The following is a 15,000-nucleotide window of genomic DNA, read 5'->3' as shown; positions in this document are numbered from 1 at the left end:
CAAGTGCCAACATTTCTATCGTTTCGCGGTCATCGAAGTGTGGTCCAACAATGTTGCGTTCGTTTGCACAGCACATCCAACAATGTTGCACCGGCGCACGCGCACTACATGCCAAATTCCACACAAATACATGCGAACAAGAAATCAACATGGAGATGGAAAACGTCCCAGAGTCCTTTGTATTCTCATTTAAAGACCCAACATGTTGTGACTTGTTGCGAGCGTTTGCACACATCGGCTAACATCGCGCAACATGAGACAACATTGTTGGGCCCAACAATGTTGCGTGTTGTTGCGAGCGTTTGCAAGGGCCGTAACTTAGCCTCTTCACTTAAGTCTCACTGAAAGGGAACAAAGGATTAACAGAACAACAGATCACTTAGGAGAATTATCTTTTGGTGTATTAAAACTATGGAACACGTTGTTGTTAACTTGTTATACTAGATATACATTTTTGTTAATTGTGTTGAAACATTAAAATTGTTAAAATTTAAAAAACCCTATAGATGTATGAGCAGTAACTGGGCATTTTAGTGACTTTTTGGGGGGAAACCGAGCATTTTTATGGAAAAATGGAGCATAAAAGGGTGAAGTATTTTAGTGGGAAAATAAAGGCATGATGTACATAAAGCCTAGGCAGGGCCGTAGCTTGTAACAGGCAAACCGAAAGACTTGCCTCAGTCATTTCTTTCGTTTTTGTTGTTTGTAGTCATCGTAAACACCCTAAATATACCTAAGAAGGTAATTTAACCACGGACATTGCCTCAGTCATAATTTTTCATTGACATTGCCTCAGTCATTTTTTTTTTCTGGCTACGGCCCTGTCAGTGGTGTCTACAGTAATCAATGAATTATCAAAGACTGCTTTGAAAAGTACACTACGTTGCCACTATAGTGCTAAGAAAACAGATTAATTTTCGAAGCGCGGTTATAAGGTCTAAAAAATCTTCTTGTTTCGTTCGGGGTTGCAGCTTTCAAGTCGAGATTTTTCCTGGTAATACACACTATATATGTACTGCTATATCACTTTAACTCTATATGCGCGCAAGCAATAATGATGCCATCTCGAAGGGGCAAAATCATCCCTACTGGGGCAACAAGTGAGTCTTTGGCGCCATTTTCCCCTCAAGCCAGCTCTATTAGTAATGGCGGCCCATTAAAACGGAAAATTCCAGTTCAAATAAATAGGTGTCTTTCTGAAACGTGTGTAACTTAGTGTTTAGTTAACATAGATTGGAAATCCAAAGAAAAAGAAAAATTCTTTTTTTTTAGTCATAGACATTAGCACTTAAGACGAAAATAATAAGGAACAGTTTATCAGCTGGAATTGGCCATACCTGAGCGAAATAATACCATAGTCACTTATTATCAAAAATGGAAAGCAATGCTCCCAAATGTTAAAAGCTAGGAGAACAAGGTCTTTATTTGTTTATTTTAGCTTTGTGTTCACTCTTAGTTCTCTCTGTTAGTGTTTAGCGTTTATGTATTAAAAATAATAATAATAAAAAGCACATGACAAAAAAACACCAGAAAGAAAAAAAATTGATAAGAATAAGTTTAACGAATGCTGTGTCACCCCGAGTGAAAAGTCACTTAACGAATGCTGGATCAACCCGACTGAATAGTAACTGTCAGCTGTGCTTACATGATCTTCTCCGAACAGCTTTTTCCGCACATCTAATGCTCTTTGTGCAGACTGTAGAGCAGCCTTAAAATAACCTAACGAATGCTGTGTCACCCCGAGTGAATGGTAACTCTTGGCTGTGGTGGCATGATCTTCTCCAAACAATTTTATCCGCACATCTAATGCCCGCTGCTTTGACTGCACAGCAGAGGTAAAATCGCCCAACGAATGCTGTGTCACCCCGAGTGAATCGTAACTATTAGCTGTAGTGGCATGATCTTCTCCGAACAATGTTATCCGCACATCTAATGCCCGCTGCTTTGACTGCAGAGCAGAAGTAAAATCGCCCAACGAATGCTGTGTCACCCCGAGTGAATCGTAACTATTAGCTGTGCTGGCATGATCTTCTCCGAACAATGTTATCCGCACATCTAATGCCCGCTGCTTTGACTGCAGAGCAGAAGTAAAATCATCTAACGAATGCTTTGTCACCCCGATTGAATGGTAACTATCGGCTGTGGTGGCATGATCTTCTCCGAGCAATTTTGTCCGCACATCTAATGCCCGCTGCTTTGACTGCAGAGCAGAAGTAAAATCATCAAGGGAATGCTGTGTCACCCCGAGTGAATAGTAACTATTGGCTGTGCTTGCATGATCTTCTCCGAGCAATTTTATCCGCACATCTAATGCCCGCTGCTTTGAGTGCAGAGCAGAAGTAAAATCGCCTAACGAATGCTGTGTCACCCCAACTGAATCGTAACTATTAGCTGTGCTTGCATGATCTTCTCCGAACAATTTTATCCGCACATCTAATGCCCGCTGCTTTGAGTGCAGAGCAGAAGTAAAATCACCTAACGAATGCTGTGTCACCCCGAGTGAATCGTAACTATTGGCTGTGGTGGCATGATCTTCTCGGAACAATTTTATCCGCACATCTAATGCCCGCTGCTTTGACTGCAGAGCAGAGGTAAAATCGGCTAAAGAATGCTGAGTCACCCCGAGTGAGTCGTAACTATTGGCTGTGCTGGCATGATCTTCTCCGAACAGCTTTTTTCGTACATCTAATGCCCTTTGGGCAGACTGTAGAGCAGCCTTAAAATAACCTAACGAATGCTGTGTCACCCTAAGTGAATCGTAAGTATTGGCTGTGGTGGCATGATGTTCTCCAAGCAATTTTATCTGCACATCTAACGCCCGCTGCTTTGACTGCAGAGCAGAGGTAAAATCACCTAACGAATGCTGTGTCACCCCGAGTGAATGATAACTATCAGCTGTGCTTGCATGATCTTCTCCTAACACTTTTATTCGCACATCAAGTGCTCGTTGATCAGACTGCAGAGCAGCGGTAAAATCACCTAACGAATGCTGTGTCACCCCAAGTGAATGATAACTATCTGCTGTGATTGCATGATCTTCTCCGAACAATTTTATCCGCACATCAAGTGCTTGTTGATCAGACTGCAGACCGGACGTAAAATCACCTAACAAATGTTGTGTAACCCCGAGTGAATGGTAACTATTGGCTGTGGTGGCATGATCTTCTCCGAACAATTTTATCCGCACATCTAATGCCCGCTGCTTTGACTGCAGAGCAGAGGTAAAATCAGCCAACGAATGCTGTGTCACCCCGAGTGAATCGTGACTATTGGCTGTACTTGCATCATCTTCTCCGAACAATTTTATCCGCACATCTAATGCCCGCTGCTTTGACTGCACAGCAGAAGTAAAATCACCTAACGAATGCTGTGTCACCCCGACTGAATGGTAACTATCGGCTGTGGTGGCATGGTCTTCTCCGAGCAATTTTATCCGCACACCTAATGCCCGCTGCTTTGAGTGCAGAGCAGAAGTAAAATTGCCCAACGAATGCTGTGTCACCCCGAGTGAATGGTAACTATCCGCCGTCCTTGCATGATCTTCTCCGAACACTTTTATCCGTACATCCAATGCCCGCTGCTTTGACTTCAGCGCAGCGGTAAAATCACCTAACGAATGCTGTGTCACCCCGAGTGAATGATAACTATCGGCTGTGGTGGCATGATCCTCTCCGAGCAATTTTATCCGCACATCTAATGCCCGCTGCTTTGAGTGCAGAGCAAAAGTAAAATTTCCCAACGAATGCTGTGTCACCCCGAGTGAATGAAAACTATCGGCTGTGTTGGCATGATCCTCTCCGAGAAATTTTATCCGCACATCTAATGCCCGCTGCTTTGACTGCAGAGCAGACGAAAAAACGCCCAACGAATACTGTGTCACCCCGAGTGAATCGTGACTATTGGCTGTGGTGGTATGATCTTCTCCAAACAATTTTATCCGCACATCTAATGCCCGCTGCTTTGACTGCAGAGCAGCGGTAAAATCACCTAACGAATGCTGTGTCACCCCGAGTGTATGGTAACTATCAGCTGTGACTGCATGATCTTCTCCGAACAACTTTATCCGCACATCAAGTGCTCGTTGATCAGACTGCAGAGTGGACGTAAAATCCCCTAACAAATACTGTGTAACCCCGAGTGAATGGTAACTATTGGCTGTGGTGGCATGATCTTCTCCGAACAATTTTATCCGCACATGTAATGCGTGCTGCTTTGACTGCAGAGCAGAAGTAAAATCGCCCAACGAATGCTGTGTCACCCCGAGTGAATCGTAACTATTAGCTGTGGTGGCATGATCTTCTCCGAACAATTTTATCCGCACATCTAATGCCCGCTGCTTTGACTGCAGAGCAGAAGTAAAATCACCAAGGGAATGCTGTGTCACCCCGAGTGAATAGTAACTATTGGCTGTGCTTGCATGATCTTCTCCGAGCAATTTTATCCGCACATCTAATGCCCGCTGCTTTGCGTGCAGAGCAGAGGTAAAATCGCCTAACGAATGCTGTGTCACCCCGAGTGAATCGTAACTATTGGCTGTGCTTGCATGATCTTCTCCGAACAATTTTATCCGCACATCTAATGCCCGCTGCTTTGACTGCAGAGCAGAGGTAAAATCGGCTAAAGAATGCTGAGTCACCCCGAGTGAATCGTAACTATTGGCTGTGCTGGCATGATCTTCTCCGAACAGCTTTTTTCGTACATCTAATGCCCTTTGGGCAGACTGTAGAGCAGCCTTAAAATAACCTAACGAATGCTGTGTCACCCTAAGTGAATCGTAAGTATTGGCTGTGGTGGCATGATCTTCTCCAAGCAATTTTATATGCACATCTAATGCCCGCTGCTTTGACTGGAGAGCAGAGGTAAAATCTCCTAACGAATGCTGTGTCACCCCGAGTGAATGGTAACTATCAGCTGTGCTTGCATGATCTTCTCCTAACACTTTTATTCGCACATCAAGTGCTCGTTGATCAGACTGCAGAGCAGCGGTAAAATCACCTAACGAATGCTGTGTCACCCCGAGTGAATGATAACTATCAGCTGTGATTGCATGATCTTCTCCGAACAATTTTATCCGCACATCAAGTGCTTGTTGATCAGACTGCAGAGCGGACGTAAAATCTCCTAAATAATGCTGTGTAACCCCGAGTGAATGGTAACTATTGGCTGTGGTGGCATGATCTTCTCCGAACAATTTTATCCGCACATCTAATGCCTGCTGCTTTGACTGCAGAGCAGAAGTAAAATCAGCCAACGAATGCTGTGTCACCCCGAGTGAATCGTAACTCTTAGCTGTGGTGGTATGATCTTCTCCGAGCAATTTTGTCCGCACATCTAATACCCGCTGCTTTGACTGCAGAGCAGAAGTAAAATCACCTAACGAATGCTGTGTCACCCCGACTGAATGGTAACTATCGGCTGTGGTGGCATGATCTTCTCCCAACAATTTTATCCGCACATCTAATGCCCGCTGCTTTGACTGCAGAGCAGACGTAAAATCGCCCAACGAATGCTGAGTCACCCCGAGTGAATGGTAACTATTAGCCGTCCTTGCATGATCTTCTCCGAACACTTTTATCCGTACATCCAATGCCCGCTGCTTTGAGTTCAGCGCAGCGGTAAAATCACCTAACGAATGGTGAGTCACCCCGAGTGAATGGTAACTATCAGCTGTCCTTGCATGATCTTCTCCGCACACTTTTATTCGCACATCAAGTGCTCGTTGTTCCAACTGCACAGCGGACGTAAAATTCCCTAACAAATACTGTGTAACCCCGAGTGAATGGTAACTATCAGCTGTGGTGGCATGATCTTCTCCGAACAATTTTATCCGCACATTTAATGCCTGCTGCTTTGACTGCAGAGCAGAAGTAAAATCGCCCAACGAATGCTGTGTCACTCCGAGTGAATCGTAACTATTAGCTGTAGTGGCATGATCTTCTCCGAACAATGTTATCCGCACATCCAATGCCCGCTGCTTTGACTGCAGAGCAGAAGTAAAATCGCCCAACGAATGCTGTGTCACCCCGAGTGAATCGTAACTATCAGCGGTAGTGGCATGATCTTCTCCGAACAATTTTATCCGCACATCTAATGCCCGCCGCTTTGACTGCAGAGCAGAGGTAAAATCGCCGAACGAATGCTGTGTCACCCCTAGTGAATCGTAACTATTAGCTGTAGTGGCATGATCTTCTCCGAACAATTTTATCCTTACATCTAATGCCCGCTGCTTTGACTGCAGAGCAGAAGTAAAATCGCCCAACGAATGCTGTGTCACCCCGTGTGAATCGTAACTATTAGCGGTAGTGGCATGATCTTCTCCGAACAATTTTATCCGCACATCTAATGCCCGCTGCTTTGACTGCAGAGCAGAAGTAAAATCGCCCAACGAATGCTGTGTCACCCCGAGTGAATCGTGACTATTTGCTATGGTGGCATGATCTTCTCCGAGCAATTTTATCCGCACATCTAATGCCCGCTGCTTTGACTGCAGAGCAGAAGTAAAATCACCAAGGGAATGCTGTGTCACCCCGAGTGAATAGTAACTATTGGCCGTGCTTGCATGATCTTCTCCGAGCAATTTTATCCGCACATCTAATGCCCGCTGCTTTGAGTGCACAGCAGAGGTAAAATCGCCTAACGAATGCTGTGTCACCCCAAGTGAATCGTAACTATTGGCTGTGCTTGCATGATCTTCTCCGAACAATTTTATCCGCACATCTAATGCCCGCTGCTTTGACTGCAGAGCAGAGGTAAAATCGGCTAAAGAATGCTGAGTCACCCCGAGTGAATCGTAACTATTGGCTGTGCTGGCATGATCTTCTCCGAACAGCTTTTTTCGTACATCTAATGCCCTTTGGGCAGACTGTAGAGCAGCCTTAAAATAACCTAACGAATGCTGTGTCACCCTAAGTGAATCGTAAGTATTGGCTGTGGTGGCATGATCTTCTCCAAGCAATTTTATCTGCACATCTAACGCCCGCTGCTTTGACTGGAGAGCAGAGGTAAAATCTCCTAACGAATGCTGTGTCACCCCGAGTGAATGGTAACTATCAGCTGTGCTTCCATGATCTTCTCCTAACACTTTTATTCGCACATCAAGTGCTCGTTGATCAGACAGCAGAGCAGGGGTAAAATCACCTAACGAATGCTGTGTCACCCCGAGTGAATGATAACTATCTGCTGTGATTGCATGATCTTCTCCGAACACTTTTATCCGCACATCAAGTGCTCGTTGATCAGACTGCAGAGCGGACGTAAAATCACCTAACAAATGCTGTGTAACCCCGAGTGAATGGTAACTATTGGCTGTGGTGGCATGATGTTCTCCGAACAATTTTATCCGCACATCTAATGCCCGCTGCTTTGACTGCAGAGCAGAAGTAAAATCAGCCAACGAATGCTGTGTCACCCCGAGTGAATCGTGACTATTGGCTGTACTTGCATCATCTTCTCCGAACAATTTTATCCGCACATCTAATGCCCGCTGCTTTGACTGCAGAGCAGAAGTAAAATCACCTAACGAATGCTGTGTCACCCCAACTGAATGGTAACTATCGGCTGTGGTGGCATGATCTTCTCCGAACAATTTTATCCGCACATCTAATGCCCGCTGCTTTGAGTGCAGAGCAGAAGTAAAATTGCCCAACGAATGCTGTGTCACTCCGAGTGAATCGTAACTATTAGCTGTGGTGGCATGATCTTCTCCGAACAATGTTATCCGCACATCTAATGCCCGCTGCTTTGACTGCAGAGCAGAAGTAAAATCGCCCAACGAATGCTGTGTCACCCCGAGTGAATCGTGACTATTTGCTATGGTGGCATGATCTTCTCCGAGCAATTTTATCCGCACATCTAATGCCCGCTGCTTTGACTTTAGAGCAGAGGTAAAATTGCCTAACGAATGTTGTGTTACCCCGAGTGAATCGTGACTATTCGCTGTGGTTGCATGATCTTCTCCGAACAATTTTATCCGCACATCTAATGCCCGCTGCTTTGACTGCAGAGCAGAAGTAAAATCCCCTAACGAATGCTGTGCCACCCCGAGTGAATGGTAACTATCAGCTGTGCTTGCATGATCTTCTCCGAACAGTTTTTTCCGCACATTAAGTGCCCTTTGGGCAGACTGGAGAGCAGAGATAAAATCACCTAACGAATGCTGGATCACCCCGATTGAATGGTAACTATCAGCTGTGCTTGCATGATCGTCTCTGAACAGTTTTTTCCGCACATGAAGTGCCCTTTGGGCAGACTTGAGAGCAGAGATAAAGTCACCTAACGAATGCTGGATCACCCCGAGTGAACGGTAACTATCAGCTGTGCTTGCATGATAATCTCCGAAAAGTTTTTTCCGCACATGAAATGCCCTTTGGTTAGACTTGAGAGCAGAGATAAAATCACCTAACGAATGCTGGATCACCCCGATTGAATGGTAACTATCAGCTGTGCTTGCATGATCTTCTCCGAACAGTTTTTTCCGCACATGAAGTGCCCTTTGGGCAGACTTGAGAGCAGAGATAAAATCGCCTAACCAATGTTGTATCACCCCGATCGAATGGTAACTATCGGCTGTGCTTGCATGATCTTCTCCGAACAAATTTATTAATACATGTAATGCCCTTTGGGCAGACTTAAGGGCAGACGTAAAATCACCTAACGAATGCTGGGTCACCCCAAGTGATAGGTAGCTATGGGTTAAGAATGCATTTGCTTCTTGTGTATCTGTTATCAATACGATATCAGGAGCGCCGCATGTTTTGAAATCAAGAGCATTTGAGTAGTTCTTCTCGTTTTGGTGCAATTCACCGAAGTCTTGGTAGAAGTTTGCGGCAGGCTCATTGGACTCTTGAGAATGAACGGTCACAGTTGAATCAACGTTCCCCACTTGGCCTGAAGAGCTCTGTTGGGATTGCGCCAGCGTTTCTAGGTGACGTGCAACTGATTCTTCAAAACCTGATTCAACAATTTCCTCTTCGGTGAATGTTGACACCAGAAGTGCCAAAACCTTAGCGCAAAAATGAAACAAATAAAAAGGGGTCTCGGAATTTATCTGGAGGTCATTTAATATTTGGAGGGCAGGGTTGATTACAAATTGCTTGGTGTCAGTGTCAAAGAAATTCTTTGCTGCTTTCCTGACGTGAAATATAACTAGGAATTGCATTGGCCAATTACCCGAGATACAAGTGTTTATTTGAAGCTTTTTGACATTGTTTGGTTCTTTTCCATTGCATGCCAGAGGTGGAATAACAACGAGGTCTTCTTCGGGAGAACTGCATTCCTCGCGTGCTTTGTTATAGTAGTACGTCGAGGTAGATGGGTCGTTTAAGAACTGATAATAGACCGCCATGACTTGGTAAACAACCAGCCTTAAAATTTTCTGCTCTCCACTTTCACCCATTAAAGAAAGAGCTTCTTGCAGACAGTGTATCCCGCTCTCATCCTCGCCTATAACAAGTTCACAGATGCCAAAATAACACTTGTACTTAGTCCTTTCATCATCAGAAACTGATGATGAAGATGATGACTGGATTTCATATGCCTTCTTGAGAAGTTGCATTGCACTTCCTTCTGCACCCCAAGTGATCTCACCAAATGCTTTAGAAGCTAGTAAACGACTCTGGTAATGCGCCTTTCCAAGAGCATTGGCTGCCTTTAGGGCCGAATCGTAGATATTATTGAAATTTTGCGACTCAATGGAACACGAAAACAACGAGTCCAGAAACATTTCTGCTTTTATCAAAACTTTAAAAACATTCTCGGCTATCCTGGGATCTGTGCAGCCGTCTACTAGGCTTTCTATAAAGAGCTGTTTTTCCTCATAGAATGCAACGAATGCATCCATAGAATGACCATGTAGAAACTCATCATTCAGTTTGTCGAAACGAGAAATGAAATACGCATGGATACGGCACTTTGCATTTGCTATTATTTCTTTCATTTCTTGTTCTCCTGTTTCTTTAGCAAATGACTGAAGAAGTTTATGCATTGTGAATGTTCCATACTGGGAGTTTGAATCGAGAAGGGATTTTCTTCGGAGTCGTTGCAACATTCTCTTGGCCTTAATTAACCCCGTAACATTCAGTACAGCTGAGGCGAGCTCCATGGTGAAACATCCTGGAAGAACAGACAAAGACACAAATGCTTCTTTTTCTGCGGCAGAAAGTCTGTGGAAGGACTTTTCATATAAGAATTGCAATCTTTTATCAGCTGGATAATCTGGATTGTCTAAGATGTCAACGATACTTTCTTTTGCGGACTCAGTGAACTCAATCAAACACTGACTTGGTTGAACATCATCTTCACAAACTAAAGAGCACATTAACCTCATTGAAAGAGGCACACACCCACATATTTGGGCAATTCTTGCGCAGTCGTCAGGACTAGCATTTGGCACTAATTCATGAACTAGAGCACGAGAGGAGGTATTATCCAGTGGTCTTATTCTTATTGATCTGTTACCTTGGAAATTCAAGTTCATATATTCAAATGATTCTCGTGTGGTCACCACCAGAGTAATCTTTTCATTTCGCGTGAGAATTTCTTCAAATAGTTGCAGGACGTCTTCTTTTACTTTTGGGAAGCCACTCTCTAGTAGATCATCTACATTATCCAGAATAAGAACGAAGGAATCTGAAATGCTACCCAGGGTCTCGATGAGTTCATTTTCAAAGGACAGAGCCTGAGGTACTGATCTCTGACTCGTGGTGGGTTGCCTTACGAGGCTGAAAAGCTTTGATGTCAGATCTCCCTTTGTCTGAAGTCCTCGTAATGAAAGGAGACAAACAGGAAAACCTCGAGACTGCAGTTGGTGCCCCGCCGCTATTGCAACCGATGTCTTTCCGAATCCGGGTGAGCCCCAGATGGTCACAAGTCGGGTATGTTCGGAACTCACGAGATCCACGATCTCTTGGCATTCACTCTGTCGGCCAGTGAAGTTTGGAACCATTGAAGGAAGACAAGATCTTGCGACTGTTGGCTTGATGTCTTTGTGATGCAAAAGTAAAACATAAAGTAGAGATTGCGTCATTTTGGCGGGAAAAACGTGTTAATGTCGTCATTTTAGTACGAGGTTTTGCAAAATGTCGTTGGTGTCAAAACAAGTCTACAACACGGCAGCAGTTTTGGCATTTTTCGATCAGCAAAAAGGCCCAGGTTACAGCAATAAGAACAACTGAGAAACCTATACTGTTAACATAGAGTAAGATTAATCGTACGGGTTATAAATGTTCTCAGTATTTTCGCTAAAAACAAACAGTCAAAAACTCGTACTCGTACTCGTACTCGTTCTCGTTCTCGTCCTAGAATCTAAAGGTCCCTAATTTAAGCAAACACGACGGCTGCGGAAACGACAACGCCACAAAGCAAGAATATGATTGGTTAAAAGAGGAAAAACACTCGTGCTGCACGTGAAGCACGGCTTTCCGTGCGTTTCTTTGCGCGTGCAGCACGAATTTCCGTGCATTTTTTGCCGCACTCCACAAAACAACAACGTGAAATCCCCAAATTTTAGGTTGTAGCGACAACGTTAGGCTCAGTCTCCAGCCGTAGGATCGCGGGCGCACCGAGACACCCAACGTGAGCATATAACAATGAACCATTTATTTTCTATTTTTATTTTACAACCGGTTCATACCCCAACAAACACAATGCTTATTAGATCTAAAAATTTCTAACTTACAGAGCTTTTGTCCGCAGTTGGCGAGTGCTATTCGAGGCGGGCAAAGGAGGAAAAAAGAAAATTTCCCATAAGTCCCATAAATGATATTAGTATAAACACACAGGTGATTATACAAAATTGCGCGCTCTCATTGGCTCGCGATCTCGGATTATCAGCCGATAATCACCTCGACGGACAAAATGGCTACCAGTAGTCGTTTTGCCACTGTAAGTGAAGATGATTTCGCGCTGAAATGTTTTTTTTTCTCTTTTTTGAAATAATCACCTGTGTATTTATACTAAAGCAATTATTCGCCTCAGGCTCAGTGATTATAGGTGAATATTCACCTCGACTTCGTCTCGGTGAATATTCACCGATAATCACTTCGCCTTCGGCGAATAATTGTTAATTCAAAGAACAAACTTAGAAGAAATGTAATTTTTTATTTATACTTCCTCTTTGCTGCAGTCCATCTGAAGTGACCTTTTCCTTTTCTGTTGTCGTTCTCTTTGTTTGCCCATCTTTTATCATTAAATTTCTGCCTCCATGAATCGGTTTTTTTCCTTTAGACGTAAAATTATTTATTCTGCTTCCTAGCTAGATTAGCTTCTTAGTTATTTTCTAGGGGGCATTGTTCCTTTCGTAAGTCTATTATTTATTTCCTGTATCCTCATTCATGTGTTGTACAAATAATTTTGTTGTTGTTGTTGTTGTTGTAGTTTATATCCAGAGTGAGACTGAGTGAGGGCGGGTAGTCAATATTGGGAGTAATATACAATGTTATGATTTTGAGAATTGTACTCGTATATCACAAAAACTTCTGTAATCGTCCTCCTTTTTCAGGATTTCAAGGAGTTTATTCTTTAGTTCGCTTTTAAATTGATTTCCGAGACTATTTAGTGTTTTGACAGAGAGTGGAATGGTGTAGGCTCGATTACCAGCCGCTGTTTCGGGAAATGAGCCAGCGCTCACTCCCGAAATCTCGGCTGGACGCGTGAGGTGAGCCATTGTTAATCTCCGCCAATCAGAAACTCGCCTGCACAAATCCGTCTGGCATAAATTTATATGTTTTGGCTGCGAAGGTATTCTTTGACCCGGCCTGTTCGAGGTTTACGGTGCCTTTAAGGTAGGAAACATCCAAGATTGCGACAACGAAAAGTGTTCGAGAAGCTGGAGAATGGGAACTGTGTCGTTTTCTACGGCCTAAGTTCGAAAACTTCACTGATTTTTCAGTTGGCGCCAAGGTCAAAATACGGCTTTCAAATCCATTTCTATTGCAATTTTCTCCTCATACTTCGCTAATGTAAGAACAAGTAAAATTCCTCAAGATCAATTGAAAGTACTGCTGAGTTTATTGGTGGCAAAACGAGGGGGCCGATGAGGTCGACAGAGAGCTGAAGCCGCCGAAGACTTTTTTTGATGATTCGCCGGTTGAATTCAAACTCACATTGATCATTCTGATCATTTAACCACAAACTCAAGCTCGTATCATCTGGAAACTTCGCACAGACGTTTTAAGCATTGTTATGTAATTTCTGTTTTCTTAAAATCAGTGTTTTTGGGATGTCTAATGCTATTTCCCCGCACCTATTGACTTCGCATAAATTATATTTTGAAATTACGTCACAGACACAATCTATCGCTCACGCGTCCAGCCGTCTCTTCTCGGGGAGGATACCCGAACTCGAGTGAGCAGCGGAAATCGAGCCTAGGAATGGTGTTGCACATCAGCTCTAGCTTGCTCAACATAGTAATTCTCGTTAGTAACACATCTAGACCCCATCCAGTTAAAGAATAGTATTCCCGTATTTTACAACCTGAACAAGACGGAATAATCGCAAATACTTTCGATAGCGCTAATTATATTTTGGAGTGACGTTTTCGTTGCCGTAGCCGTCTTCTTGCTGAAATTCCCTATTGTAGAAGTCAAAGAAACTCATGTCAAATCAACACAGATCCAAACTTGGTCACGTTCCAGAGATGATGTAACCGAACAAAACTTCTCTGCACTGCAGAAAGTATTTGGTGATAAAAAGGAAAGCAAAGTTGTTTGTGATGTCATCTCAGAAATTGACCCATGGCTCTGACTAGCTTAGCTGTGGTACAAAATTTAATAACTAACGGTTTCGTTTATTCTTATTTTAAGTGTACATGGCAGATTTTTCTTTCGAAACATCATGGTTTTCTGAGATGAAAACAATTAGTAAAATTCCATACTGATTTTCCTTTCGTGTCCTAATCAAAAATTTCACTTCCGGTGAGGTACAAAACTGCACTGGTAGGGAGACTGGGAACAGAACTATGACGTCACTTACGATAATAGAGAGCTTACGAAACGAGGACGACGACGGCTACGAGGACTTCATTTAAAAATACGAGTTCGCGTTATTCATATCACTACGAAACTATTTCATGTCGTTTCGCGTTAAAAATGTGTAGTAACTGTTGAGGAATTAAACTGGTATGAGTGAGTTCGAAGCGTAGAGAGAGAACTGAAAATTCATCGTCATGTGCTAACGTCCTCCACAGAACCTTGAATTTGGTCATTTCACGTCGTCACTTAGGAGATGACTGCAAAGAAATGTACCACAATGTAAAACGCACGTGCAGAGCGTGCAGAGCAATTGTTTTTGCTCCCTGAACCTATTGTTTTGTAGCGTCGTCGTTGCCGTCGGCGTCGTCGTTTCGTAAGCTCCCTATTAATTAAATTTTTCCAGGGCCCGAAGTTTCTTTCTTTTTAGATTCGGAAGTTGCTGAAACTGTTTCTGAGATGTGCTATATTTGCTTGCAATAATGGAAGTAGACAAAAGAACAAACTTTTCATCCCTAAAATTGCGTTCTTGTTTTGACGTCACAGTTTCGGGGATTGTACAGTGTTGCAATAAATAAATGAAATCTTCTTCCGATCAAAAATTATGTCTTTTGTCATGCCTATTGCTATCCTTGCTGTTTTTCAAAATGGGCTTAAAAACAGTTAAGTCTTACTTCTTACCTGTTTTTTCCGCTTCTCTATCTCTTTCATCTTGCCTCTTTTTTAGCTCATGGATCTCGTTCTCCAATGCAATGATATCGTGTTTGCTTGCATTCCCTTTTAGTTTCATCCTCAATTCAGCTGTCAATTCCTCCACAGCTGAAGTAATATGCTCCTCTACCCTTGTACAAACCTTTTCGGCTGCCAAATTGTATTCCCTTTGCTCTGTTTTCCAGTCTTCGATCATCTCTTCCAACCTGGCGACCTCTTCTTTGTCAGCAGCGAGGATCTGCACGTTCTGTTTTATGGCTGTTAAGAAATCCCTAATCTCTTCCATATCTGCATTTCTGCTCTCTAAACATTTTATGTATGCTTG

At 43.3% G+C, this 15,000-nt stretch overlaps 1 protein-coding gene across 1 annotated transcript in view; it reads right to left on the bottom strand.

Annotated features, from left to right (window-relative positions):
• LOC137984935 (uncharacterized) overlaps nucleotides 1-15,000 on the bottom strand; it is a 23,037-nt gene that overhangs the window by 1,029 nt on the left and 7,008 nt on the right. Inside the window, exons 2-3 of the mRNA XM_068832275.1 lie at nucleotides 14,646-15,000; nucleotides 1-10,980 (exon numbers count right to left, since the gene is read on the bottom strand). The exon at nucleotides 1-10,980 is cut by the window's left edge and continues 1,029 nt beyond it; the exon at nucleotides 14,646-15,000 is cut by the window's right edge and continues 660 nt beyond it. Of these exons, the coding sequence (XP_068688376.1) occupies nucleotides 1,487-10,980; nucleotides 14,646-15,000 (9,849 nt within the window). The 3' untranslated portion in view covers nucleotides 1-1,486. The remainder of the gene's footprint in view (nucleotides 10,981-14,645) is intronic.

This window comes from Montipora foliosa, chromosome 14, assembly GCF_036669935.1.
Source record: "Montipora foliosa isolate CH-2021 chromosome 14, ASM3666993v2, whole genome shotgun sequence".
NCBI classification, from domain to species: Eukaryota; Metazoa; Cnidaria; class Anthozoa; order Scleractinia; family Acroporidae; genus Montipora; species Montipora foliosa.
The sequence above is the reverse complement of the archived record's forward strand: the minus strand, read 5'-3'. Positions and strand labels throughout refer to the sequence as shown.